The 27,367-nt window shown below is 37.9% G+C and overlaps 2 protein-coding genes across 3 annotated transcripts; both read left to right on the plus strand.

Moving 5' to 3' along the window:
- The first annotated feature begins 506 nt into the window (after nt 1–506).
- Nucleotides 507–5,194, plus strand: LOC108987271. Its single transcript, XM_018960163.1, has 5 exons — nt 507–1,104; nt 1,420–1,462; nt 1,510–2,206; nt 2,438–3,556; nt 3,812–5,194. Exons 1-5 carry the CDS (start codon nt 507–509, stop codon nt 5,192–5,194), a joined length of 3,840 nt encoding a protein of 1,279 aa, XP_018815708.1.
- Nucleotides 5,195–5,517: 323 nt separating this feature from the next.
- On the plus strand, nt 5,518–24,168 carry LOC108987278 (putative PAP-specific phosphatase, mitochondrial). 2 transcript variants are annotated; one of them, XM_035689782.1, is made up of 11 exons: nt 5,518–5,709; nt 5,824–5,920; nt 6,288–6,390; nt 7,439–7,650; nt 7,934–7,993; nt 10,343–10,710; nt 17,404–17,482; nt 17,570–17,620; nt 19,359–19,530; nt 19,854–19,903; nt 23,878–24,168. In XM_035689782.1, the coding sequence occupies exons 1-9, from the start codon at nt 5,600–5,602 to the stop codon at nt 19,506–19,508; spliced, it is 1,230 nt and encodes a 409-aa protein (XP_035545675.1). In that variant the 5' UTR covers nt 5,518–5,599; the 3' UTR covers nt 19,509–19,530; nt 19,854–19,903; nt 23,878–24,168. The 2 variants fall into 2 exon arrangements, with proteins under 2 accessions (XP_035545675.1, XP_035545674.1); XM_035689781.1 differs by having other exon boundaries at nt 23,890–24,168.
- Nucleotides 24,169–27,367: the final 3,199 nt, after the last annotated feature.

Raw genomic sequence — 27,367 nt, forward strand, 5'->3', positions numbered from 1 at the left:
CAATAGTCAATTTGTCTGATCGTTGGGACTCAAATCGGGCTTTTGCTACTGACCAATGTTTCCTCTTCAAGCTTCTAACTAGGAAGTTTTTTAATAAAGAGGCTTTCAAGACAATGATGCATAAGTTATGGCGTCCCTCTAATGGGTTCAGAATTTATGATATGGGTGATAATCTATTCTTGGCTGCTTTTGCGAAGTAGGGAGAAAATGAGCGAGTTATGAATAATGGCCTATGGATGTTTAGCAACAGCTTGGTGGTATTGGCAGAGTATGATGGTTCATTACAGGTCTCAAGAATACCTCCATCTATGGCCCCTTTTTGGGTACGGTTTTATGATCTACCAATGGATGGGATGAATACTAGAGTAGTAAGAAAGATTGCAGAGACTTTGGGCTCAGTAATGGATATTGATTTGAAGGAGTCTCAACCTGGGTGAGGAGAATTTGTACGGGTTCGCATATCCTTAGACATAAACTTGCCATTGCCGCGTGGTAAGCAAATTTCTATGGGAAGTCACGACAATGTGTGGATTCACTTCAAATATGAGAGGTTACCACAGTTTTGCTATTGTTATGGTTTACTTGGGCATGGTGATCGTGATTGTTTGCTATGGAATTCAAATAAGGAGAAGTTTGAGTTGGATGGATTTCCTTATGGCCCTTGGTTACGGGTTGGGGGGCCTTTAGTTCGCAGTAAATTCAAAGGTGAGGTTAAACAGAACATGATGGATGGATCCTTGTTGGGTGAGGCATCGCTAGGGGGGCATGATGGGTCTCCATCTCCGGTGAGGTCCTTAGTTGGATTGAATTCCACAACTCCCCTGTCTCCCGTGATCTCTGGTGCGAATCAGCCACAATTGGGAGAAACATCGGCGCTGTTACGTGACTCAGTGGAGGTGGGTTTGAGGCCTAGTGTTGGTTTAAGTGGGCCTCATATGGAGCCCGGCCCAGCTCTATCATTTGTTGCCCTACCCGATTCTGCTTTGTATGATGTTTCTAATTTGCAACGGGGAAAGGGGAAAGTGCAGAAGCGGGGAGCACGAGTTCGGTGTGGGGCTTCACAGCGGGGAACAGCGATTCCTTCCAAACGAAACCACTGCCACGGTGAGTCTCTATCTCTCTCTTAGGTTTCTTTGAGTCGCCTCAAGAAATTGAAGTGTATTGATGAGGGGGCTTTGTTGGAGGTTCTGATTATATCGGCGGAGGCTAAGGCTGAGGCTCAGCCCCGCCGGACGCCATGAGAATCCTGAGCTGGAACTCCCGAGGGCTTGGGAATCCTCGGGGAGTTCGTGCACTCCGAGATCTGATTCTGAGGGAAGATCCCGACGTAGTCTTCGTTATGGAGACTCATTGTGATGTTCGTTATATGGAGTGGCTTAAGTTCTTGATGGGATTTTCTGGTTTCCTTGTTGTGCCTAGCAATGGATGAAGTGGGGGGCTCGGTCTCTTTTGGCATCGTGAGGTAAATCTTGTTCTTCGTTCTTTTTCCATTTTTCACTTTGATGCTAGTGTTTCGGATCTTGTTAACTCTTGTACTTGGAGACTATCAGCCATATATGGTCAACCTATAACTCATCTTAGACATCAAACATGGGATTTATTGCACCATCTGAAATCTAAGTCAGATGAGTCGTGGTTGGCTTTTGGTGATTTTAATGAAATTATTTCTCAATCTGAAAAGTTGGGTGGAAGGGTAAGGCCATATAGGCAGATGCATGATTTTCGGTCTACTTTGGATTATTGTCAGTTGAAGAGTCTTGATACAATGGGTTCAAATTTTACATGGAGCAATTTGAAGGAAGGGGGAGATTTAATACAAGAAAGATTGGATCAGTTTACTAGTACCATTGATTGGCTTGAACAATATCCTCGTTGCAAAATCAGAAATATTCCTTTGTCTATATCTGACCATAGTTGTTTGCTTTTGAATACTATGGATATGGGTTGTTCTGGTTCTAGTCCTGTCTGTATATTTAAATTTGAGGCTATGTGGGTAGGCACAAGGGAATGTGAGACAACAATTGAGAAAATCTGGGATATGTATAAAACTGCTCCTTTAGTTGAGACTCTGAAGCATTGTGGGTCTGGTTTAAGAGATTGGAGTCATTCCCACTTTGGTAATATTCGGAGAGACTTGGATGCTAAAAGGAGGAAACTGGCTTTACTTCAAGCCTCCCCCATACCTTCCCACCAAGTCATGTGTAAGGTGAAGAAGGATATAAATTATTTGCTGGAAAAGGAGGAGCTGATGCGGAGATAGAGGTCTAAAGTACACTGGTTGGGAGCTAGAGACCAGAATACGAAGCTTTTTCACTATAAAGCCTCTCAGCGCCATCATCGAAACAAGATAAATAGTCTTCAAGATGAATTCGGTCGATTATATGAAGGCTGTCAATTGGTTCCTGTGGTCACACATTATTTTGCTGATTTATTTAAGTCCACTAATCCCATTGATGTTGATGTTGTGTTGAGTAGTGTGCAGCAGCATGTTTTGGACTCTATGGATGATGATCTAACCAGGCATTTCACTGATATTGAGATTAGAAGTGCAGTATTTCAAATGCAAGCTCAAAAAGCCCCGGGTCTGAATGGGATGCTGCCATTATTTTTTCAGAAGTATTGGCATGTGGTGGGTGGAAAAGTACTGGGTACGGTGTTGCAGGTCTTAAATACTGGTATTATGTCTACTGATTTGAATTTAACCCATATTGTGCTAATTCTGAAGAAAAGACAGCTTGTGTTTTTTAAGGATTATAGGCCCATCAGCTTATGTAATGTGGTTTATAAAATCATTGCTAAGGTTTTAGCCAACCGTTTGAAGCTTGTGCTCCCTTCTGTTATATCACCATCTCAATGTGCTTTTATCCCGGGTCGTCTTATCACGGACAATGTTTTGGTGGCTTATGAGATAGTGGATGCTATACGGAGGAGAAAAAGGGACAAAACATGTTGTATGTCGATTAAATTAGACATGAGCAAGGCTTACGATAGGGTGGAATGGGTGTTCTTAGAGAAGATTTTGTCTAAGATGCAGTTTGCTCCTAACTTTATTCGGTTACTTATGATGTGTATCTCTACAGCTTCGTATAAGGTTCTTATTAATGGTATTCCTTCATATTTAATTATTCCGACTCGTGGATTACGACAAGGCTGTCCACTTTCTCCATACTTATTTGTTTTATGCGCTGAGGCTTTGTCTTCAATGCTGCAACAGGCTGAATCAAGTCATTTGTTGAGAGGGGTTCGTGTTTGCAATAGAGCTCCATGGATTAATCATTTATTCTTTGCTGATGATAGCATTGTTTTTTGTCTATCTTCAGTAGCATTAAATGTGCATTTGCAAAATATTTTGAATCTTTATGGGGCTGCATCAGGGCAATTGTTAAATATGGAGAAAACTGAATTATTATTTAGCCGAAATGTGGATGGGGGAGTAAGGACTGCCATTCAGGAACTTTGGGGAGTTAATTCTATCCATTCTCATGATAGATATCTTGGACTTCCCTCATTTGTAGGCAAGTCAAAACTAAGCACTTTTCGGGATGTTAAAGAGAAGGTATGGGTGAACTTACAAGGCTAGAAAGAGAAACTTTTGTCACAAGCTGGTTGTGAAATCTTGATCAAAGCAGTTGTTCAAGCCATCCGCACATATGCAATGAGTTGTTTTAAAATTCCAAAGGGTTTATGTAGTGATTTGGAGGGAATGATTGCTCGATTTTGGTGGGGACAACGAGAGCAAACGAGGAAAATTCATTGGATGAGCTGGAAACGCCTGTGTTATTCTAAATTTTTTGGAGGGATGGGTTTCCAGGACCTGGAAGCTTTTAACTTGGCTCTTTCAGCAAAACAAGGGTGGCGTTTACAAACCTATACTAATTCTCTGTTTTACCGGGTTTTCAAGGCTAAATATTTCCCACATTGTGATTTTTTATCTTCCTCTATTGGCTCTAATCCTTCTTATGTGTGGCGCAGTATCTTTGAGTCTCAACCTATTATTCAGGCTGGTCATCTGTGGCGTATTGCAAATGATGAACAGGTGAAGATTTGGAGGGATAATTGGCTACCGAACTCTTCTAGTAGGAGAATAATCATCATTTGTAATGGCTTCAATGCTGATGCATGTGTTAGTGATCTAATAGACTCGTCTTTGCCGGGAAGATGGAAAACTGATTTGTTGCATCAGGTATTTCTTCCTTTTGAAGCTTTGGAGATTCTTAACATTCCTTTATTTCCTCATTGGCCTGTTGATAAAATGGTGTGGGGTTGCACACGTAATGGCCAGTTTAGTGTGAGGTCTGCCTACCATTTAGTGCTTCAGTTGAGAAGTTCTGCTGCTGCTAAAAGTAGCTCTCTTGTAGGCTTGAATACTGTTTTTTGGAAGAATATTTGGCATCTAAATCTTCCTAATAAAGTTAAGAATTTTTTGTTGAAACCTTGTACTAATGGCTTATCCACAAAAAATCAGTTGCATTATCGTCGAATAGTAGATTCTGCTATGTGTGAGTTATGCTATGTTGCTTCTGAGGATGTGTTTCATACACTTTGTAATTGTCCCAGCAGTTCTAGTGTGTGGGGGAAATATTTTGGAAAATATCTTCATCTTTTGAATTCTTATTCTCAGTTTGACAGCTTGGTTGAGGCTATTTTGGATTTACATGATCCCAGTACTATTTCTTACTTTGCTATTGTTTCTTGGGAAATTTGGAAGTTTAGGAATTTGAAGATTTTTCAGAAATCTTTAGATACAGTCAGTGATGTTGTGAATGGCTACTTTTCTTATGTTGATTGTTTTTTGTTGGCTCGGCAATGCATGCAAGTGGTGCAGCCTCAAACTTTGTTGTGTTGGCAACCTCCTCCAAGTGGGCAGTTGAAGTTAAATTTTGATGGAGCCATCTTTTATCAGGAATTAAAGTCTGAAGTGGGTGCTGTTTTGAGGGATGACAAGGAAAGTATGATTATGGCCATGTCTAGATTGGAAGAAGGCATATTGTTGGTAGAAGATGTTGAGGCTATTGCAGCCTTAAGGGCTTTACAATTTATTTCTCACTTGATCTTGGAGGGAGATTCACTTTTTATAGTTGAAGCCATTCAATCAACTTCTATTGTAGAGTTTAGTTACAGTCTTATCATTAGAGAGATTAAGCTGTTGTTATCTCAATTCCAATCTTATGATGTTCTACATGTTGGACGGTAGGGAAATGGGATAGCACATAAATTGGCCAGGCATGCAAGGGTGGTGGAAAATATTCTTCAATGGTGGTTTCATCCTCCAGATTTTATTAAAGCCAATTTGGAAGTTGATGCTGAAACTAGCCTACGAGCTTAATGTATTTGTTAAGTTTGTTTGTCTTATGTACTGTATTACACTATATTTTATCAAAATGGATGAAGTTTCTTGTTTCTCAAAAAAAAGAAAAAAAAAAAAAAAAAAAAAGGAGTTAAAGCTTCAATTCAAACTGCATGAAATAATTTTATATTAAAAAATCCTCAAAATAGGAGCACCGTTGGAATCCCGGGCCTACCTCCGAACCACCCCACACTTATACGGTGTCGCTGACCTTCTCTCGGTTACCACATTCTCCACCGTTCAAAGCCCGCCATGGATCTTCTCTACACAGCTTTTTCATTCCGGGCCCTCCGTTCCACCCACACTCTTCGTTCCCGATCCATTACCCCTCTACCCACTCGCAGACGACTCTTGGACGTAAGGTCTCTGCACTCTGCTCTTCGACTCCCACAAAGACAAAAAAAAAATTTGCGGTTTTTTCTTTTTTTGCCAGACAAAATTCAATATATCCTCAATATATCCTGCTGAATTTTCAGGGCGAGTCTGCCTTTTCCGATTCAGAAAGGGAAGTATTACAGAGAGCTCGAAGCTGCGGTGGACGTCGTGGAGAGAGCTTGTCGTCTTTGTGTGGACGTAATTTCCTCCACTCGTATTCTCTTCCTTAATTGCCTCTTTGGTTGCTGAGAAAGTTAAATCAGTTTCAACTTCTAATTTACTAAAAGGCTGCCTCTATAGAGTTTTGGAAGCACTTGTCTTGTTTTTCAACAATGCAAGTTATTGCGTTATCTATTTTTAATCATAGAATTCCTTTGCTTGATGGATCAAGAACAGCACAGGGCCCACGCATTGAGAATTCTAATTTCTTTCCAACATTTTCTCGGAAGCCAAACATTATCTTGTAGTCATTGGTCAAGCCTTAAGATCTGGAGTATTATTATTTCTTTATTCTGTTATTCGTTTCGTTACGTTTGTGATTACTAATTTTAATAAAAATGTCCAGGTGAAATCATCTTTGTTCTCGAGTGATGGACGAAGCTTTGAAAAGAATGACCAGACTCCAGTCACGGTAGCAGATTTCGGGGTGCAGGCTCTGGTTAGTTTGGGTAATTATCTCTAAAATGGACATACTCTTTTGTTTGTTCAAATTTGTCAATATTTTCACTATTGAGATAAATTTTTGCAGCTGCTGAGCTAGTCACTTGATTTCAGTTTTGGGAACTCAGAAATTGGAGCCTAACAATCACCCTAGTTTACAATTTGAACTCAAAATTTGTTTACTACACAATGCTGCTGCACTTGTGCGTAAATTGCCAAGAGATAAGATCTCTCATAATCTTATAACTGTTGTTTTAACTGTAATCATAACTCCAAGCCATGGGAGAACCATTAAACCAGGATGTGACAACCCAATGAATGCGCTAGCCGTATTTGTGCTATAACCCCAAAAAGACTAGACAGTTTGAAGCTTTCCTAAAATCACTTATAAGCCCAGTTTCACCTATTAAGTAGCCAATATAGGGCTTAGCACCCATGACTACCTTTATAACCTACCCAATCTATATGTATAATTCATATTCTCATTGTGGGACTGGAGTGTTGCAAACTACCCTTCTTAAATTATTAACGTCCTCATCAGGGCCATGTCATGTAGTAATCTAGTATCACATGATTGGCGTTACAACCTAACTCTGATACCATATGTAATGACTCAAAGAAAGTGTTAGCAACATCCGCGCTATAACCCTAAAAAGACTGGTCAATTTGAAGCTTCCCTAGAATTACTTAAAAAACTCAGTTTCACCAAGGAAGTAGCTACTGTGGGACTGGCATCCGTGACTACTTTTATAACCTACCCACTCTATTCAGGTTATTCATAATCCCCAACGTGGGACTAGGGAGTTGCACAAGAGCATATCTATTACGATAGACTTGTCATGCTGTAGGACGTTTTATGGCGTACATTGTTGTGTGAAAAAACTGCACGTTGTACTAGCATGTGATCTCATCAAAGAAAATATAACTACAAATGAATAATATTATTGGCTATTCATCTATCTCAAAATCCAGTGAACATTTGTACAAATTGATATCTTGTAGTTTTTTGTCTGGGATCCTAACTTTGCTCATTTGCTTTTGTGCTTATGGTGACAGAATTGGGTAAACAGTTCCCTTCTATTCCTTTGGTGGCTGAAGAAGATTCTTCTTTTATACGGTCAAATAATCTAGAAGATTCTGTGGTAAATGCTGTTAGTGATAAAGCAAGTGTTGAAGATAAATATTGGACACATGATGATGTACTAAAAGCAATTGATAGAGGAGGGAAGGGAGCTTTTGTATTTGGCGCTAAGCCAGCCACATATTGGGTTGGTATAACAGATCTTTTCTTCTGTTTGGACTGTTCATTACATTGTATGCTTGTGTTAACCAATATATATCTGTGGATCCGATGGTTTGCAAATTGCATGCACTATTAAGGAGGTAAAACTATCTTCTGCTTCTGATGACAAAGTAGTTTGCAAATTAGTCCCATAAATGAACTTATTTGTTTGTCTCATATCATTTACCTTCATATTTCTATTTTTCGTGATACTTTATGGTCAAACATTTACTTTATTTCATTATAGTGAGGCCATAAACTCAATGCAGGTACTGGATCCAATAGATGGCACCCGAGGATTTCTAAAGGGAAGTGATGCCTTATATGTGGTAAGCCTAGTTACGAACGGTTGTTCTAAACTTTGTGATATCTGATTCATTGAGCAAATTTTAGCAGTGTCACTACTTCACTTGCTTTAGATTATAACATCGATAAGAAGCTGCACATTTGTCACATTTTGGTTATTGTTCTATATTCTACCGTTCATCCAAAATTTATTCTTCAACTACAAATTCTGTGCGTATAGATGAACCCTAGTTTACTATATCACTCTTTATGTGTAACACCCCTTCCCGTAGGTTAGGAATATTACAAACATTCATAACACAATGCCCGGTGAAGAGATTCGAAGTCATGAAAATACCTCATTTATTGAATCATCAAACTAACTTAACAAAACAATCTTTGATAACATAAAGCTGAAAACATAATGAAAAGGCATAAACTAGTTCTATGTGGTGGTCACTTATTCAAAGATCAGAATCATAGACTAAATCCTTGTGGAAATAACAATTATTCCAATCTAAGTCTCTGAACTAATCTACTCTTGGCTCTCTAGCTCTGTGTCCTAGCATTCAACATCTGAGACATTAAAGCATAAAGACAGAAAACAAATGAGTCGAAAACACAGTAATAGCACATCATAATGTAAACTTAACTTAGTTTAACATTAAGCTTACTTTATAAAACCTTAATGTATCATAACATATGCGGAATTAACAAAATCGTGGAATTGCATGTAACATGATGCATGGGTGATTGACTCCATGCATTTCCTAACAATCATACATGACTTGTTCATCTTGTCTTTCACTTATGTAGTGGCCATCATTACATGTGTACATCGGTCCAATTGTCGTTGACTGTATGTAACATATCATAACATATAGTGAAGCACGCTTGGGTCCATGTTATCACTTAACATCTGGTGAACCACGCTTGAGTCTGTGGCACCGCATAACGTATCATAACATGTAGTGAAACACACTTGAGTCTGTGTTATCACATATCATATGGTGGACCATGCTTGAGTTCGTGGCACCCATAACGTATCATAACATGTAGTGAAACACGCTTGGGTCCGTGTTATCACATATCATATGGTGAACCACGCTTGAGTCCGTGGCACCGCATAACATAACCTGCGATGAAACACGCTTGGATTCGTGTCACCTCAAAACATCATATCTTTCATGTGGTGGACCACGCTTGAGTCCGTGGCTTGCACATCCACCCATAACATAAGACCAATTTTAAAGTTCACTCGCCATTCATGTGTTTTCTTACTAACTTTCATAATGCATGAGAACATGTTTGACTTCATCAATTTACCTGGCATGGCATATTCTTGTGCATGACATAACATTATACATGACATATTAATATGAGTTTTACGCCACATAGCATAACATAGGCATGGCATAATATGATCTAAACATTATATGAATATTACATGGCATACATGTGATTTTCATAACATCTCATCCATCTAACAATCCATACCAGCATAGCATCATAAGCATATCATCGTAATTCATCGAGATTTGTGAAAAGAGGCCTAACCTTGACTTGGCTTGTAGCGTAGCGTAGGTAAACATCACATTTTTCATGCACAATCAGAATAATTACAGCACACATATAATTATGATCACACTACTTATCTCTTAGCACGGCTTCCACAATCTCACGTCGTAGCTCGTAACCAAGAGAAAAGAGAACCAATTACGACTATGGTCCTGGGTGGCTGGCTCGGAGTCACAGCGGTGCAACTAAAGGCTCCCTCGGAATAGTGCAAGGTGAAGGGAGGTGCCTGGTCGGCGAGTTCTGTGGCTGTAGTGAGGTGATCCGACATCCTCTAAGGTGGCCGGCGGTGGCAAAGTCAAATATCCAGGGCTTGTTTGGTTGTTGAAAGTAGAGAGAGAGTGACGAAGAGGGGTTTAGGAGTCGACGCACGTCGTGAGGGGAGGAAGACTTACTGGCGGCATCTTCTGTGGTGGTTTCTGGCAAGGTGGCTATATGGGTAGGGAAATTTTTGTTTTCACGTGGGGAGGTTCTGGCCATGGGGAGCTGCTGGTTTGATGGGGAGAAAGCATTAGGAAAAAAAGAGGATTTATGGGAGGGTTTTGGAGGTGAGAGTTGGTTTCCAATTAGGAAACTATTCAAATTAGGAAATCAAACAGAGAGATAAAAGGGGCGTACAGTCTACCGAATGGAGGAATCCTATTTGAATCAAATTACTCTCTCAAAACATATCTTAAAAATAATAAAGATAATAATAATAATAATAATAATAATAATAATAATAGTGATTATAAAAGTAATAATTCTAAGCCCTAATTTAGGACCTGTATGTTACATTATATGTTGATTTTAGCTAAGGGGACTTCCTAATTTTTCAGGTAGGTTTGGCCCTTATAGTTGAAGGAGATGTTGTGTTAGGTGTTATGGGCTGCCCTAACTGGCGTTATGGTTTTTCCAGTGAATCCACTACTGAGGTCCAGAAAAACAGAGAAGACTTATCAGCATCTGGTATCATGATGGTTGCTCATATTGGCTGTGGGACATGGACAAAGAGGTTACCCAATATGCTGGATAGCTGGACCAGATGCTTCGTAGACGATTGCTGCTTAGTACACAAGGCACGCTTTTGTATTCCAGAAAGTCAAACATGGGAGTCATTGCCACTCTCAGCAACATTCACTGCAACAGCTAATGCTGACAGTATTAAGGATAATCAGATTCTTCTTTTTCCAGCATGCTGTGGAAGGTTTAATTTAATTCCGTGAATATTAAAGCTAAATTTTTTCCTTCTTACCTGCTGCTTGAAATAGGTAATATGTTGTGGCGTTAACTGGTTGTCTGTATTCTATTTGTAAAATAATTGCATAAATATAGGTAAAAAGACCATATAGAGTATACAAAGGTGCCTCACTGGTGTATTGTGCTTATTTTTCTGGCCCGCACTCGTAGGATGATATTTTTCTTGTATTTCCATACCTAAATTTCATTTGTAGGTGTATTCGTAAAGTTTGGAATTTGCTCTGGCCTTTTTAAATCCCGGTTCGTGGGTGTACTTGTAATTACATGCTTATTCCTGAATTGAATTCAAAGCAGTGTGTGATACTTTTGTGAAATAACTTACGAAAAAAAGAATTTAAAAAAATTGATGTATTACAGCATATCAGTTTATTACAAAATTTCCTGAACTTCAGTCCAATACATCGAAGCTAGTTTGATTTATGTATGCTTTCTACTTTGAACTTTTTTTAATTTTTAGTTTTTAGTTCTTGTATCTTGGCTCTGGAACTAATTGCTGAATTCTTATGTGCGGTTTCATTTTCACTTCATAGCTTCCACTGAAAGAACCAATGGTTTTCAATCTTTTGCAATCATCATTCTCATAAATGCATTTGCTTAGAGTTTCTATTTGTTAGAGTATAACTTTTGTAACTCAATTTGAGGGCATGCTGAACATCAATAACAATGTGATTAAAAAAATGAAGACTTATTCTTTTTTTATAAGTAAAAAATTATATATATCAAAAGGAGAAACCAAGTACACTAAATGTATACAAGAAAACACCTTGTCCAAAATGACCCAAAAAGCCTGTGGAAAAAAATCCAAAATATACTAGACCCGACCCCAACCCCTTGTTTCCCCTAGAACTAAAACTCTACCTGAACACCCAACCCCAACCCCTTGATTCCCCCCCATCTTCACAATGCCCTCCCTTTAGACTTCCCTCTAGTTGAGCTACTAGTACTAGGGCTGATATCGGTCCGGTCCGGTCCGGTCCGGTCTTGGGCCATAATGTGGACCGGACCGGACCTATTCGGTCTACATTTTCTCCACCCTGGACCGGACCGACTCACATATAGGTCCGGTCCGGTCCGGTCCATTTCGGTCCAGGGTCGGTCCAGTCGGTCTGGACATGCCTAAAATGGGCCATTCAGCCCATCTAAATGTGATTTTTTTTTTGTCCAATTTCAATTATTTTCGGCCCATTTCAAATTTGGTATATTTTTTTAACTAAAACTATTTAAAAAACTTGATTTTGAAAAATACAATGATAAAAAAAAAGTTAAAAGTTAAAACTAATCTATATAAAATAAAAAAAACCCAAAAAAAAAAAATAATAATAATACAGATTTTGCCAAGGATTGCTACCCACTGATTTTGTATGTTAATATATATGGAGTATCAACAAAAAATAATAATAATACAGATTTTGCCAAGGATTTTTTTCTTACCTATACTAATACTAATAGTATATATTATATAATAATACATTAGTAATTTAGTACTAGACTATTAGTATATTTTTTTCTAATACCATATTAGAGTCTATTACTATACTAATAGTATATATTATATAATAATACATTAGTAATTTAGTACTAGAAGTAGACTATTAGTATATTTTTTTCTAATACCATATTAGAGTCTATTACTATACTAATACTATATATTATATAATAATACATTAGTAATTTAGTACTAGACTATTAGTATATTTTTTTCTAATACCATATTAGAGTCTATTACTATACTAATACTATATATTATATAATAATACATTAATACTATAAACTTATAGTGATTAGTTATTATCAATCATGATCAATATAAGTTATAACTTATAACTATATAATAGATTAATAGTATTAGTATTGGACTATTAGTAATATAGTATAGGCTATAGCTATATGTTAGTAATATACTAATATTAGTTATAGTGATTTAGTATAAGTTATAACTATATTACTATAACTATAAGTCTATAAGTCTATAACTATTAACTATTGTCTTAGACTCTTACTCTATGTTAGACTATTACTAATTTACTAATATACTATTAGTATATATTTTTATTAATACCATATTAGACTTTAGAGTCTAGAAGTAGACTCTAGACTATTAATATAATACTTGTATTAGTATAAATATTAATAATTTAGTATTACTATAAAATTATAAATATTACTATTAGTATAAACTTATAAATGTGTATTAGTTAATAATTACTTAATGATGAATTAGTGATAGGATTAGGTTAATTAGTCAAATGAAAATTATATACTTAATATATATAAATTATTAAATTATATATATATATTTAATTCGGTCCGGTCCGGTCCGAAAACCAGCCGAACCGTGGACCGGACCGAATTAATTCGGTCCTCTTATTTTTGGACCGGACCGGACCGGAACAACTCTCGGTCCGGTCCGGTCCGGACCGAATTGGCCGGTCCGGTCGGTTTTCCCGGTCCGGACCGCCCGATTATCACCCCTAGCTACTACCCTTAGCATCGTAGTTGATTGCCCAAGAAAGACGTTGTAATTCCTTGCTTTTCTTGAAATTTGATTTGGTTTTAAGCGCGTGGCTTGCCTCAATCGAGTGATTAGTTCTTTAAATTGATCTTCACATCCTTGTGAGATTCCCACAAACTGTTGAATCTTTTTAACTTTAGGTAGAATACAGTCTGCTATTGGAGGAAGAGAGACCAGGGGAGCAACGTTATCCCCAGACATAGTATCCAACTGCACTCTCGAGTCTACACAAGGAACCAACGCCAAACTCATAGGTTCTCCAGCAACTCCATTGGTTCTCTCTATTGGAGATTCTGGGGTGACAGCAAGTCCCTTCACCTCTGGGTTGATAGTGGATCCTACATTTCCTTCAGACCTCGGCAATACAGAATTTTCCTTCAACTCTAACGAGGGAGCCATAGTTTCTTTGGGGACCAAGGGTGTAATACCGACTATCGGTCTATCCTATGTTACATGAGGCGAATGACATTTCGCTGATGTCTCTACGCCGATACTCGATGTAGACCCCTCTTCAAATAAACTAGATTTCCTTTTGACCTGCCATACTCTCCTGGATTTAGTTATAGGGACAAGGCCAAATCCAATCTTCCGTTTTCCTTTTTCTAAGTTTAAAGGATTCGGGCCTATGTTGTTACTTACAACCCTATTACCTCCAACTGAAAGCCGGTCTATTTTCGTAGATAATATAGTTATCGCTGTCTTCAACTCGCCAAGTTGGGTTTCCATCTCTTTTAAAGAATTGTACATCTTGACAAGCTGGTCTTGAGGCATAATTTGCAGACCCTCCTCACTCTGAACCCTCGAAGCCTGACCCCATCTTTAGAGCTACTGCATAGGATTGCCTCGCCACATGTCTGCTACGCAACTCATCTTGACAAGCTGGTCTTGAGGCATAATTTGCAGACCCTCCTCACTCTGAACCCTCGAAGCCTGACCCGTCTTTAAAGCTACTGCATAGGATTGCCTCGCCACATGTCTGCTACGCAGCTCCCTGACAGAGCCATGTCCTACAGCACCTTGTCCTTCCAAATCATCACTCCCTCTCTTGCTGAAGGAAAAATCACGCAGCACTTCCCGCATCCTTCTCCAGCCACTGCTCCTGTAACGCCCCAATGGAAGGTCCAAACCACATGGCCTATACTCCAAAATGACTAGTCAATAATACAATTGGAGCCCCATTAGAACCTTATAAAGAGTAAGAACTTCTCCTTCCCAAGCAATGTGGGATCCCATACACCAGCTACCTTTATCCATATCATATGGGGTATCACAGCTCCCCTCCTCAGGAATGAAAATAAAATTCCTCCTTCCTCCACCGCCATATAATGTCCTCGAGTATTCGAGCAATGATGCGCCGGGAAACTGCATCTACCTTCTCGGACAGTAGAGAAAAAATCTTGTTTCTCATCTTTTGTGCACGCTTCCATGGCCTTGTCCAACCACTGTACTGTTGTTAAACCCAGAACCAGCTTAGATATCACCCTTCGACTCCTTTCAGTGATGACCAACATGCTCCCCTTCTTCATCAATGTAAAGGATTTAGATTCTATGACCAATTCCATAGAAGAACCCATGCCGACCAACTCCCCTCCTTCAACAACCATTTGTCATCTCAGAGAATCTAAATCTGCGACACAGGGACACGGCTTAAGACCACGGCTGCAAACCACGGTTGAAGATCACTGCTTGACGCCGGAGTACTCCCAGAAGACTCATCGGAAAGCGTCGACTCGTTCTATGTCGGCGGCAAGACCAACGGAGCAGTCGTAGGGGTCGCCAAAGTACTCTGAGAGACAATATAGAGAAATCTAGGTCGCCAGAGGGTGGACAGACGCCAGACAGCCCTCAGCAAAGTCGCCGGGCTCCGTCGGCTTTATCTATGACGAAACGGTGCGGTATCTCTCGCCGACAAGGGTGGGTGGCGGTAGATATAGGGTTTTCTCACTTCGTTAGGATTTCTCTCTCCTCAGGACCGATGCCAGATGGCGCTGAGGTCCGTCGGCTTTGTCTGTGACAACGGTGAGGGGTCACTCACCAACAATGGTGGATGGCGGCAGTCTCCTTAGGGTTTTCTTGGATGTGCCAGAGTTTTAACTAGTTGAGATGAAAGCATACTTTGATTTGAACTTTGCAGTTCTTTTGCTTTTGTAGCCTTTTAGGTCTTATTTTTGCGAAGTCCTTTTCAGTTTTCTAATTCAATTGTCAGGTGTGGTGCTACTCTGCCTTGAGATTATATTCCTATATTAGTAATAATTGCAAGTTTAACAAATAAAATATCCTACTGGCTTTAAAGTCTTAGCTTACCATTCTACATGTCTTTTTTAAGAATAAGAAATTTTATTGAGACAAGTAGCAAGGCAAAGCAAGTACACATGACGTATACAAAAACTAAACCTAGTTACAAGTCATGAACTAGAAAATGCAATAAGGAAATCATGGACACTAGTTCCATTAAATACAATAGCCAAAGCCATTGAAATAAGGTATTAAAGAAAAAAAGTCTAAGTTCATCCACCAAGTATTCCTTATCTTCAAAGCATCAACCATTCCTCTCATCCCAAATACACCACACAAGGCATAAAGGGATCATGTTCCAAACAGCAACAATTTGCAAATTACCCCTTAAACCTCTCCAGCAAACGAAAAGATCCACCACCCTCCTAGGCATCACCCAAGTCATTCCACTTCTATTAAACACTTCATACCATAACACCCTAGTCACCTCACAATGTAATAATAAATGATCCACTTCACCAGCTTTCTTACATAAGAAGCACCAATCCAAAACAATTAAACCACACTTCGTTGCTTCTTGAGATTGTCCAAAGTCAAAATCTTCCCTAAAGAAGCAGACCAGCCAATGACTGCAACCTTTGAAGGCACCTTACTCTTCCAAGGAAAGGAGTGTACCCACTCGGCCTAGACAGCAACTTGTACAAAGAACGAACTGAAAACTTCTTATTACCAGTGTGCTTCCAGACCATCTTATCACTCCCATCCTGCCCGAGCTGTTTAGAAAACAATAAGCCAAACAATTCAGAAACAGCCTCTATTTCCCAGTCATTAACAACTCTAGAAAACTGAACATTCCAATGGGACAAACCTCCAAAATCTCAGCCACCGAAGCATTCAGATATTGAGAAATATGAAAGAGATCTGGAAAAACAGCACGAAGAACCCTACCACTCCTTGGATCATGCCAAAAACGAAGTCTGGAACCATCACCAACTACAACAAAAAACCTGTTTTACAATATCATCCCAACCACTCCTAATACTTTTCCACACTCCCACACCATGAGTACCTCTTACCTCATTAGAACTCCAGCCCCCCCTGCCATGCACTCCCATATTTTGAATCAATTGTGTCCCTCCACAAGGATTCACAATCCTGATGATACCTCCATAACCACTTCCCAAGCAATGCTTTATTAAAGATACTCAACTTTCTAAACCCCAACCCACCACACAACAAAGGAGTATAAATCTTTTATCCCAGCTAACCAAATGAAACTTTTATTCCTATATTAGTAATTGCAAGTTTTAACAAATCAAATATCTTACTGGCTTTAAAGTCTTAGCTTACCGTTCTACATGTCAAGATGTGATTACTGGGTAGTTGGCCGCCATTTTCTGACCATCTTGGGTTTTTTTTCCTTTTTTCCTAATCTTGTATTTTGTACCAAGAGAGAAAAATCTAAGACATTAAGACCATAAGAGTATTAAGTAGTTTGGCCCTATAGTACTCTGCTCTTCATTTTGATCTTGAGCTACTTCGGTTCAAGAATAATAGGGTCACCTTTAAATTGATAAGGAAGTTTCTATTGAAATGCCTTAAAAGAGAGGATTCAAGGTGTATGAGGTATCTACTTTCTTGCCAGTAATAAGCTCCCGCCTTGGCAAGAAGCACACAATGAGAAGAAAGCCTACTGTTATGATTCTCTGGTTCTGATAGCCCTGTAAAATCTGTGGTGCATTATCTCTAATTATGTTCTTGTTCACTAATTTGACTGTATCTTCTTTTTGATAATTTAAGCTTCCTATTCTATCGGTTATTAATTAATATTATTCTTGGATTTATGATTCTCTTTCTAATTTGTATATCATGTATTCTTTTCGGGGTATGCAGCTTATGCAAGTATCTAATGGTGGCTTCAGGCAGGACTTCTGTTTTTGTTCTTCGAGCCAAAATTCAAAAAACTGTCAAGGTAGTGTGTTGTTTTCGAGATTTAATTACTTCCAAAGTTGTGATTACATGCCTTAATTTTTAATCTCATTTATGATGCATATTTCAGGCTTGGGATCATGCTGTTGGCATGATATGTGTGCACGAAGCAGGGGGGAAGGTAAGCAGTCTCTTTCTCTCTCCCCTTCATGGTACTCCCTTGTCTTTGTGATGTTCATAAGTTTTAGTTATTATATTTTAAATTCTTGCATAAATTACCATTCATTTGTAACTTGCCCTGAGCAATTTAGAACACCTGGGACTCCGTTTTAAAGGTTCGACTCAGTTTGCCCCCTCCAATGAAACTCAGCATCAATTTAGAAAGAAATTCATGACAAGTGTATTTCATGACAAGTGCGTTGCACATAGATTGAGGATTATGAACTGACTACATTGTGCTCAGAACAGTATTTTCTTTTCTTGCACATGGATTGAGGATTATGAGTGTTGTGGATGAGGAGTATGGTCTATTGGTCATCAAAGCACTTCACCATCTTGCTCATCTTCACCACTGTTGGACAAACCCTAAGAAACCAGTTTCATAATACAAATTGGATTGAAAAACATATCCAAACTGCCTCATGAATTGATTCAAACACCAAATCAGATCCATCACTAAAATTAAAATTTGTGGGTGGTGGTTGGCGAAGAGGCGGTAGCAATGGCAAGGGTTTAAAAAAAACAATTTTTGTATAAGAGGAACAGGGATTAAAGATGAGGAACAAGAAATGGATCTAAGGACAAGAGATGAGCAGTTCGAGTTTGTTAACCCAGAGATGGTGTTGAGAGGATGTGCACAAGTCATTGATCCAATCCCGGTGAAGGCTCCAACTCTTGTAAGGAAGTTGTAGCGGTGGAAGCGAAGTGGTGAAGGGTGTCATGATGGTTGTGGGTATGGTGGTGGTGGGAGATCAGGTATGAGATGGAGCGGTTGTGACGATTATGGTGGTGATGGTCACACCCAAACAATGATGGTAAGAGGTGTTTGTGCATTAATCCTCCTTTTGATTTAGATGCAAGTGGAGGCAGAGGAGGCAGGGTTGTTGGAAACGGCAGTGGAGGGTACAGGGGAGGTCATGGCTATGGTGGTTCTGGAAGATCACGTGGGAGAGGGAGCGGGTGCTGGGTGATGATTAGAAAGTAAGAAAATCATAAAAACAAGAGTAAAGGGGTGCAATTTGTGCATGAGTTGGTGCATAAAAATAAAATAAAATAAAATAAAAAAAGTCCTAGGGATAATTTTGTTATTTCACTGTATCAAATGAACGCGCCATGCAGGAAAATTTCTTCTTCCAAATTAGCACTTAATTTTACAAAAATCTACGGGAAGTTCAACGGAACTTTGTTTAGATAGTGTTTCCTGGATCTACGAAAAAAGGAACAATCATCTCTAACAGCGAAGTACTTTCACACCTTATGGGAGAAAAAAGAGTGAAGAGGATCAACTTTATACAAGCACAAGGAAGAAGCCTGCCATCCTTGAATCTTTGGAAGCCAGTATGTAGGGTAGTTCTAATACCATGTTGCTTGTCGATAATCTTTTCCTTCACAAAATCGATCACACAATTTCTTGTTAAATAAATGTGACAGTGCATGATGATATAAGGAGGAAAAAATAAGAGTCAACCCTATTTTCTTTCTAATTAAAATATAGTGGGTTTCATGTTGAGATCAGTATTACATTGGGAAACCTCTTCAGGTGCCTTGACTGTTTGGATTGTTATTAGCCATGGTATGTCTGTATGCTTCAAATGTCTTGGCCTAGCTTTCTGATAGATTGTTATTTGTAGAAACTATAAATACTACAAATGTTTTGCCTGCATTGATGACTCATTGATAAAAGTTGGAACAAAAATCAGGTGACTGACTGGAACGGTAGTCAACTGGATCTTGCTGCGGATAAAAATGGACGGAGAATTATATTTCCTTCAGGTGGAGTGCTTGTGACTAATGGCAATTTACACAATGAGATTCTGGAGATGATCTCTTCCCTGTCATCAACTGTTTGATAGCAGAACCTCGCTGATATTGGTATCATTTTTCCTTTTCTTGTGTTTTAAGCATTAATTATACAATTCCGGAAAGATATCTAGTTTAGTTAACATGAAATGAAAAAGAGAAATGTTTTTGCCACAAAGGAATTACATAGAAGTAAACTTACAAATTGACGTGATTTCATGTAATATATTTTAGATCTAAAGCACCACATCAAACTATATCAATTTATAAGTTCACTTTTGTGAAATTTATTTGTAGTTGTAGCACTTCACTTTCAATGCAAAGTCAAATCTGAACACATTCCCGTGAATTTCCAGTTGATTAACCATCGATCAGTTGGGATTTTTGTTGTGCAGGAAATCGCATACAGAAGCTGCCTGGAGGAAACTATGCTGATGGCCTTTCGGTAACATATTTTTTACATAAAAAATACATAGACCCAACTAATTTATAACTTTTACGCTATCCAATAAAATAATAATATTTTTTTAAATTATATAATGTTATTATTTTGCATCACATAATTAATTCCCTTCTATATTATAACATTACCCTACTAAGCTAGCATGACCCGTTAATGTGTAAGAATCTTAATTATTTTTTATTACTAAGAGCTTAATTAATATATAAAAAAAAAACTGATAGATACAACTGCTGACATTCCATATAATAGGACATGTTAATCTTAAGTCCAACCGATAAATACAACTGCTGACAATCCATGTACACCTTTAATATTCCCTTCTCGCCCCGTCTGTATGCATCAATGAGCTGTGGATAAGGCCAACATTTTTTTGGCAAAATCTACAATCTGACACTGCGACGACGTGTAATCATAAAGGGTAGTGCTACCGGGTACAGTCCGATAATGGGCCCGATAAGTATAATTCCCTTCTTCTATTTTTTTCTTTCTTTTCATCAATTGTTTTAATCTTCTTAAATATTTTAAAAAAATTCACATTTTTAAAAAATATTTCTTTAATCATTAAGTAAAAAAAAAAAAACAATCGAGACCCATTGTTGGTGACTTTAGTATTTTCCAATTGATTAGGATTGAGAATAATTGGATTCAAATTAATGTCTACCAAATCTGACATGAATAAATAATGAGTGGTTGTTGCCAATAGGTTCATGAATAAATCGTTGACGCCATTAGCAAAAAAAAAAAAAAAGCTTATTTGGGTCATTAGGGTTATCCAATTGACTTGAATCATGAATGACCCGTCAACCAAGTTTTTGCTTAAATTTGAGTTGTAGATTGAACAACATAGCACTTATTTTAAATCTTTTCTAAAAATATTGTTATATAGTATTTGTTAAGGGTGGGTGGCGGGGTCTTGCCGTCCGTCTGTCCACCCGTCGGTCCTATGCGGGCTGCGGGGCATCCGCTTGCATGGTGAAGCCATGCAAGGGCGGTGTAACATCTTGAAAGAATTTCGATAGATTTTAGAAACATCATAAAATCCTGAAATTTCTTGAATCGAACGATCAATTAGGTTTTAGTCTATTAGCGTATTCGGATCCCGATTCGCTATGGAGACTGAATTGCCTTTTTATTTATTTGAGCCACTTAGGAGTATAGTCTTACGAAATGAATTACATTATTAGTCTCATATGAATATTTATGATTTTATAGTACAATAAAAAGTTTCAAGTTTTTCGAGTGAATAGTAACCCTTCAGGAGAGAGTGCCACGTGGCATTTGGTTCAAACAACTGTCAAATCATCATGTTGGATGTCCAAATCAACCTAGGATCACTAGAAAACATTTTTCGAGACATGACACAATTTTAGCCACCAGTGTCAAGCGTAGTACAAATGTGTAATGATTGGAGTGAAAAACAAGCAAGTGAATAGGCTTCTTACACAATTCACTATTCCATCCACTCACACTTTTTGGCCTACCAGGGTTTCATCCCTAGTGAAACCCAAAATTTGATGGTGCAAAACGAAACTCCAATTGGTTAGGATAACCGGAAACACTAAACCTTCAAACCCTAAACACTAGTGGCCGGTTTCGACTAAGCAATTCCCACATAGTTTAAGCCACTTCCATAAGTAACCAACCACTCAAGTACACTCTCATCTACTCCCTTACATATTGGTAATTGCATTTGACCAAGAAAATTGGCTATGGACTAAAATCCTAATTGAAACCCTCTTTAAACCCCAAATGAAATGCAATCGGTTTGCCCCTCTTTAGTCCCACCGAACCCGTAGTTCCCCCAAGCTTCTTCCACAGTATTTCCTCCACTTACAAGACCATACAATGGCTGACTTCCCACCTTATTTTTACCCCCAAATAGTGGTTTAAAGAAAGTCAAACAAGCAACCAAAATCCTCCTCAAATTCACCCTACTCAGCAGCAAGGATGTAGCGCCTTTGCAACAGATTTTCTTCTCCTTTTTGCAAGCAACCTTCATTTCGTATGTCATAGACTTAAACCACCTGAGGCCAGCTCCTATACCACCAATCCCCCCCCCCCCCCCCCCCCCCCCCCCCCCCCCCCCCCCCCCCCCCCCCCCCGACACCCTCTCATTTTCTCCCACTCTTGGCTTTTTTCATCACTTTCCCTAGAGAGAAACTAAGTGAGCTTGGAGAGAATTTTCTGCGTGCTTCCCTTGAGTTCCAACCCTTTGTAAGTCTTATGTAGCTCACATCTCTTATATTTTGTTAAGTTATGAGTCTTGAATACTTGTGAGATTGATGGTTAATTTTTATTGGAGTTTTGATGGTTGAATGTTGGAGTTGGTGATGGAAGCATTCGGTTTGGATGTATGATGTTACTCTTTGAAGTTTTTGTTGTCTTGATGAAAAGTTTTGTGAATCTCGGTTCTTTGATGTGTTGGCATGATTTTATGAAAGTTTATGGTTTGATTTATAGCATATGAGGGTGTTTATAAAATGGTTTTGCATGATTTACAAAGTGATATAGCCAAATCCTTCAAAGTATGTTTTGTTTGGTTTAGTTGTCATTTTAGCCTTAGTTTTTTAAAATCTTGTTCTTAAAGCTTTGATCTATGGATTAAGTTGAATTTTTGAAGTTTTGTGACTTAGGTCCTCGTTGGATTTTTTATAAACATGCGAAAGGGTGTGGTTTTAACCATGATTTAGAGGCTCGCGGGGTTAGTGATGTTTTGGTGTCATATTTGCTATGATATGTTGGATTTGATGTTTAGATCAAGTTATAACTTGAATGTGAGGTATATGCATGTATTGCTTTAAGATTTATTGCATGTGAATCAATGATTTAGTCTCTATGTTTAAGTCGAAAGCATGCCAAATTTTGGTTTCTATGTTTTCCGTGCAAGCCAAGTTTCATTTGATGATTAATGTGATTTTCGAGCATGTTATCAACTAGCTTTGGATGATGAACATGTTAGAATTAAGATTTGTGGACTTTTGGAGTCCTTGGACTGAAAATGCAAGTGTTGGACCAAAAATACCAAGATTAGGGTAATTCTTTGAAATGATGAGTTTAAGGTTTTATATAATGTTTAATTTAGTATCTTGGCATGATCTTAGAACTAGGAATGTGATATTTTGAGTTGTTAATTTCGGGTTAAGCAAGTTAGGGTGATAAATGAACAAGTAGCATGCAAAACCATGGGTTTTAGCTTATGTATGAATTGGCCTAGAAGAGTTATTGTAGGGTTTAGTTTTGTAAATGCTTAGCCCATATTTGGATTTAGGATGAAATTTACATGAAGTATGTAAATTTTGGTAAGTTTTAGGGTCCGTTTGTAATTTTCTTAAGTTTAGGGGCTAATTTACAATTTTCCAAAAGTTAAGGGGTAAATTTTGCAAGTCAAAGTTACTAAGTTCTTTTTATGAGAATTAATTGAGAATTTCTAACTCTAGAACATCTCTCATTTCAACCTATGCCACTTTTAGGCTACGAATAGAATTTTGTAAGTTAGCTTCTAATTTACCTATAGTATTTTATGTATGTAAGGTGGTGAGGTTCATGCAATTAAATTCATGTTTTAATTACGCGTATTAGATTGAATTATTTTATGCCATGTTGCTATGTATATAATTCATGATCATTTGTCACATGTCATGACCATCATGTCATAAAGTATGCAAGCATGTCATGAAGTATTCTTAAGTCAAGCATGAAGAATCAAGTTTACATCATGGCAACCCTATGAGACAAGACATCATGGCAACCCCATTAGACAATACATCATGTATAAGTCTATCTTAAGTAAGGAAGCATGCCATGATTTTCATAAGCAAGACCATATACATCAAGCATACATGTCATGTTACTATCAAGCATGTTTATTTATACTATTAGTAGCTTAGGAGCTTTACTTGCTGAGATTTATAAATCTCATCATGGTAGTCCCAATTATCATTCTCATCAAATGGTAGATGATGTGTCAGGGATCGAAGAACTCGCGGACCCCCAGCTAGACAACATCGAATAGGCCGAGGAGGAGCCTCGGGGAGTTCATGGAGTTGATCCTCCAACTTTTGGATTTTATTTTGGAACTGATAACTGAGTTGTGCGAGTAACTTGGCGTTTAGATTAGGTTTTTTGTTGTCTGTAACTATGGAGTTCTGTCTCCAGTACTCTATTCTTTTGTTTACAAACAAATTGGACAAATGTTATGACTTTTGTTTATGTGAATATTAATGGAAAGTGTTTATGTTTTGGGATTAGTATTTTGGTGCATTGTGTATACCTAAAAGAAAATCTATCCTCTGAGTTTATTGCATATTGTTGGAAGTATGCTAAGTGCATTGCATTCTTAACTATCATGAATGGGGGTATGTAACCTTATGTTGCATGTGTCACAATGCTTCAAGCTTTGCCAAATCCCAAGAAGAGTTTGGGGGTGTTACAAGCGAGGCCTGGGTTGGGCCCAAGCCCGCCTAGGGTTTACCCCGTGTACCCGACCAGACCCAACCCACTTTATATATATATATATATATTAAAAAATAATTTTTTAATAAAACGATGTCATTTCTTATTACGTTTAATTTAAAAACTTAACCCTCTCCCCCCGGCAGTCTCTTTCTCTCTTTTCCCTCTCTCTCTCTCTCTCTCTCTTCCACTCTTCGTCGACCCGAGCCTCCTAGCCCTGGGTATGTCTTTCTCTCTCTATTAGAGTTTGGTTTTGGATAATTTTGGATTTGACCGGTAGTTTTGGCGGTGGTTAGGGTGGGGCAGACGGTTGTGGGGGCCCATTCTGCCCCTGGCATACAAACAGGGGCACCTATAGGGCCAACCTCTCCCTTCCCTCACCCATGCAGGGGCAGAGGTTGCAGGTAGCACCCTTAGTATTTGCCTTCTTATTCAATGGCAAAAGAGGATCAAAATGTTGGCTAATATTTTTTTTTTTTTTCCTTTTGTTTCTTAAGGGCCAAATTGATAGTGTGATTTTAGATTGGCCCATCGTCACCCAAATACGTAAACAAGACAAACGGTTTGTGTTGGATCAACTTGTAAAACAAATGTGTCATGTCTGGATCAGGGTGATTGAATCGTTACATTATTCGTGTTAGGTTTGTGTGGACTTAAAATGAGCTTACACGACATGACCCAATTGACAACACTACTGTGTAGAGACAACTCTGACCAAATCTGGCTAGCTTAGGGTAACTTATTTGAAATATGTGTATATATATATATAAAGTAATGCTACATACAGTCGTGGAGTTGCATGCAACGTGCAGTCGCTTTGAAAAAGAGTGGGGATCACTATTAAAAAATTAATTTTTTTTTCATGTGGATCTCGCATTTATTCACTGTTTTCAAAGTGATTGCGCGGTGCTTGCACGCTCACTACTGCAACTATCATTTCTCATATATATATATATATATATACATGTACTCCTATAGTTTTTTTTATCCAATTCATGTTGATGCAAACTAAGTTACATACAAACTATTTTTTATATTGTATTATTTCGGATATAGGAGAGTGATAAATGAGATCTCCTATTGCCTAGGAGGTAGAAGCTCTTGCAATTTGTACTGATTTTAAGGGCCTCCAAATATAATCTTGACTAGTCGTTTTTTCATATAAGCTAATATACGAGTTAGGCTCTTATTAGGCTTTTTCAAATGAAAGTAGAATCATTTCCTTCTTATAAAATGTGAGACTCAAGCTATACCGCCAACAATGAAATGATCTAATAAGGACGCTAGAGATTGTAACCCCACCTTGATATTGAAGAGTACTCAATAAAATCATCCATTAATTAAAAGTAGAAGTTTTGGTTACAATTAGCTTTGAAGTAGAAGTTACAATCATCCATTCATATGCGACTTGGATTTTCTTTAAAGCATTAATCTTTTCAAGTTATAATCTCATCTATATTGGTATTATTAATCATAATGTCTAGGACTCGTTTGGTTGTTAGACTGCACTTAGCTTAGTTGAGTTCGATTCAGATTTAGACCTCTTCTAACATCCAAACATCCAAACATCCAACTCTCAAATCAATAAACTCATCTTAACTTAAAACCTCTTTACACGTGGGAACCACAACTTTGTTCAACTCAATACATTTTTACACGTGAGACCCGCAACCTTTTTCGACTTCCCATATATACATTTAAACTCATTTTAATATCCAAACATATCTAAACTCATCTTAGGTGAGCTCCATAAAACTAACTCCACCATCTCAACTCACTACTATTTATAGAAAGTTCAATTCAGCTCAACTCAGCTTAATCTTCACTTCACTATAGTTATTAGCTAGGTACCTTTGTACGTTCAAAAAGAAAAGTTCAGGATTCTAGCTAGGACGACGAGGTTTATATAAGGGCCCATTAAAGTTGAGACACTTTTTATTTCGACTTTATGGCCTCAGTTAAGACTGCAAGAGTTGAGTCACCTTCCATTTCCTTCCAGCTTTCTCCTAATTACTTCTGGTTTTGTCACCATGCATGTTTGTCCGTGATTTCTATCCTGTAGTCAAAAAAGGGGCACATATAGTGGGCTCTCCATCCTCTTCGTATGTCCTGTTGTGATTGATGTCGGCTTTGGTATATTAAGGCCAGTTTGAATAGTAAGATACTTTCATCTTAATATTCAAATACCAAAAATATAAATATTTTTTAATTTCAAATTTTTAACTTTTTCATCTAATCATTACCTAGTTATTATAACTTTCTCAAACTTCCAAACAAAACATAAAAAATAATTCAACTTTTTCAAATCCCAAAATAAAAATAATATTAAAAAATAATATTATCATAATATTTTAACTTTATAATATTTTTATTCAATTTTTTCTCTCTCATTTTTCAAAACTTCATAAACATCTCAACTCAAACTATTTCACTACTATTCACAAATCATTTCTCTATTATTCACAGATCATCTCATCTCATATCATTATCTAGAGCAAGCTTAAGTGTTACAAATTGGAAGGCCTAGATATGGCCTCTCCCCCCTTTGGTGCAAGATTTTGATTTTGGCACAAGAAATTCTTCTATCAAACCAATATTTGTCTCTCTAGTCCTGACATTTAATCTATGAAAAATGTAAGTATTGCTCCGGTTTTTACCACGTGGCACATTCCACTATCGAAAAGATGATTTCAACAAACACCTGTAGAAAACTGTGGAACAACCATACTAGATCCAAGATTTGAGCATTGTTCTTAGTCAGTTGGACTCGAGAGAGATTAGGGATGTGTAGTTTGATGTGATCAAATGAGTCGGGACATAACATGATACTTTTCGGAGTGTTGCTATGCTGGTATTCTTTCGGAAAGATTTGGTATAAACCTCTGATTTTTTTCTTTTACAGGTGTGTTCGGTGGTCGCACAGCCTATATGTCAGTATGAACAAGATTGAGAACATATTGAGAGATGCATATCTGAAATTTTTCCTACTATGTA

This window comes from Juglans regia, chromosome 4, assembly GCF_001411555.2.
Source record: "Juglans regia cultivar Chandler chromosome 4, Walnut 2.0, whole genome shotgun sequence".
Classification (NCBI taxonomy): domain Eukaryota; kingdom Viridiplantae; phylum Streptophyta; class Magnoliopsida; order Fagales; family Juglandaceae; genus Juglans; species Juglans regia.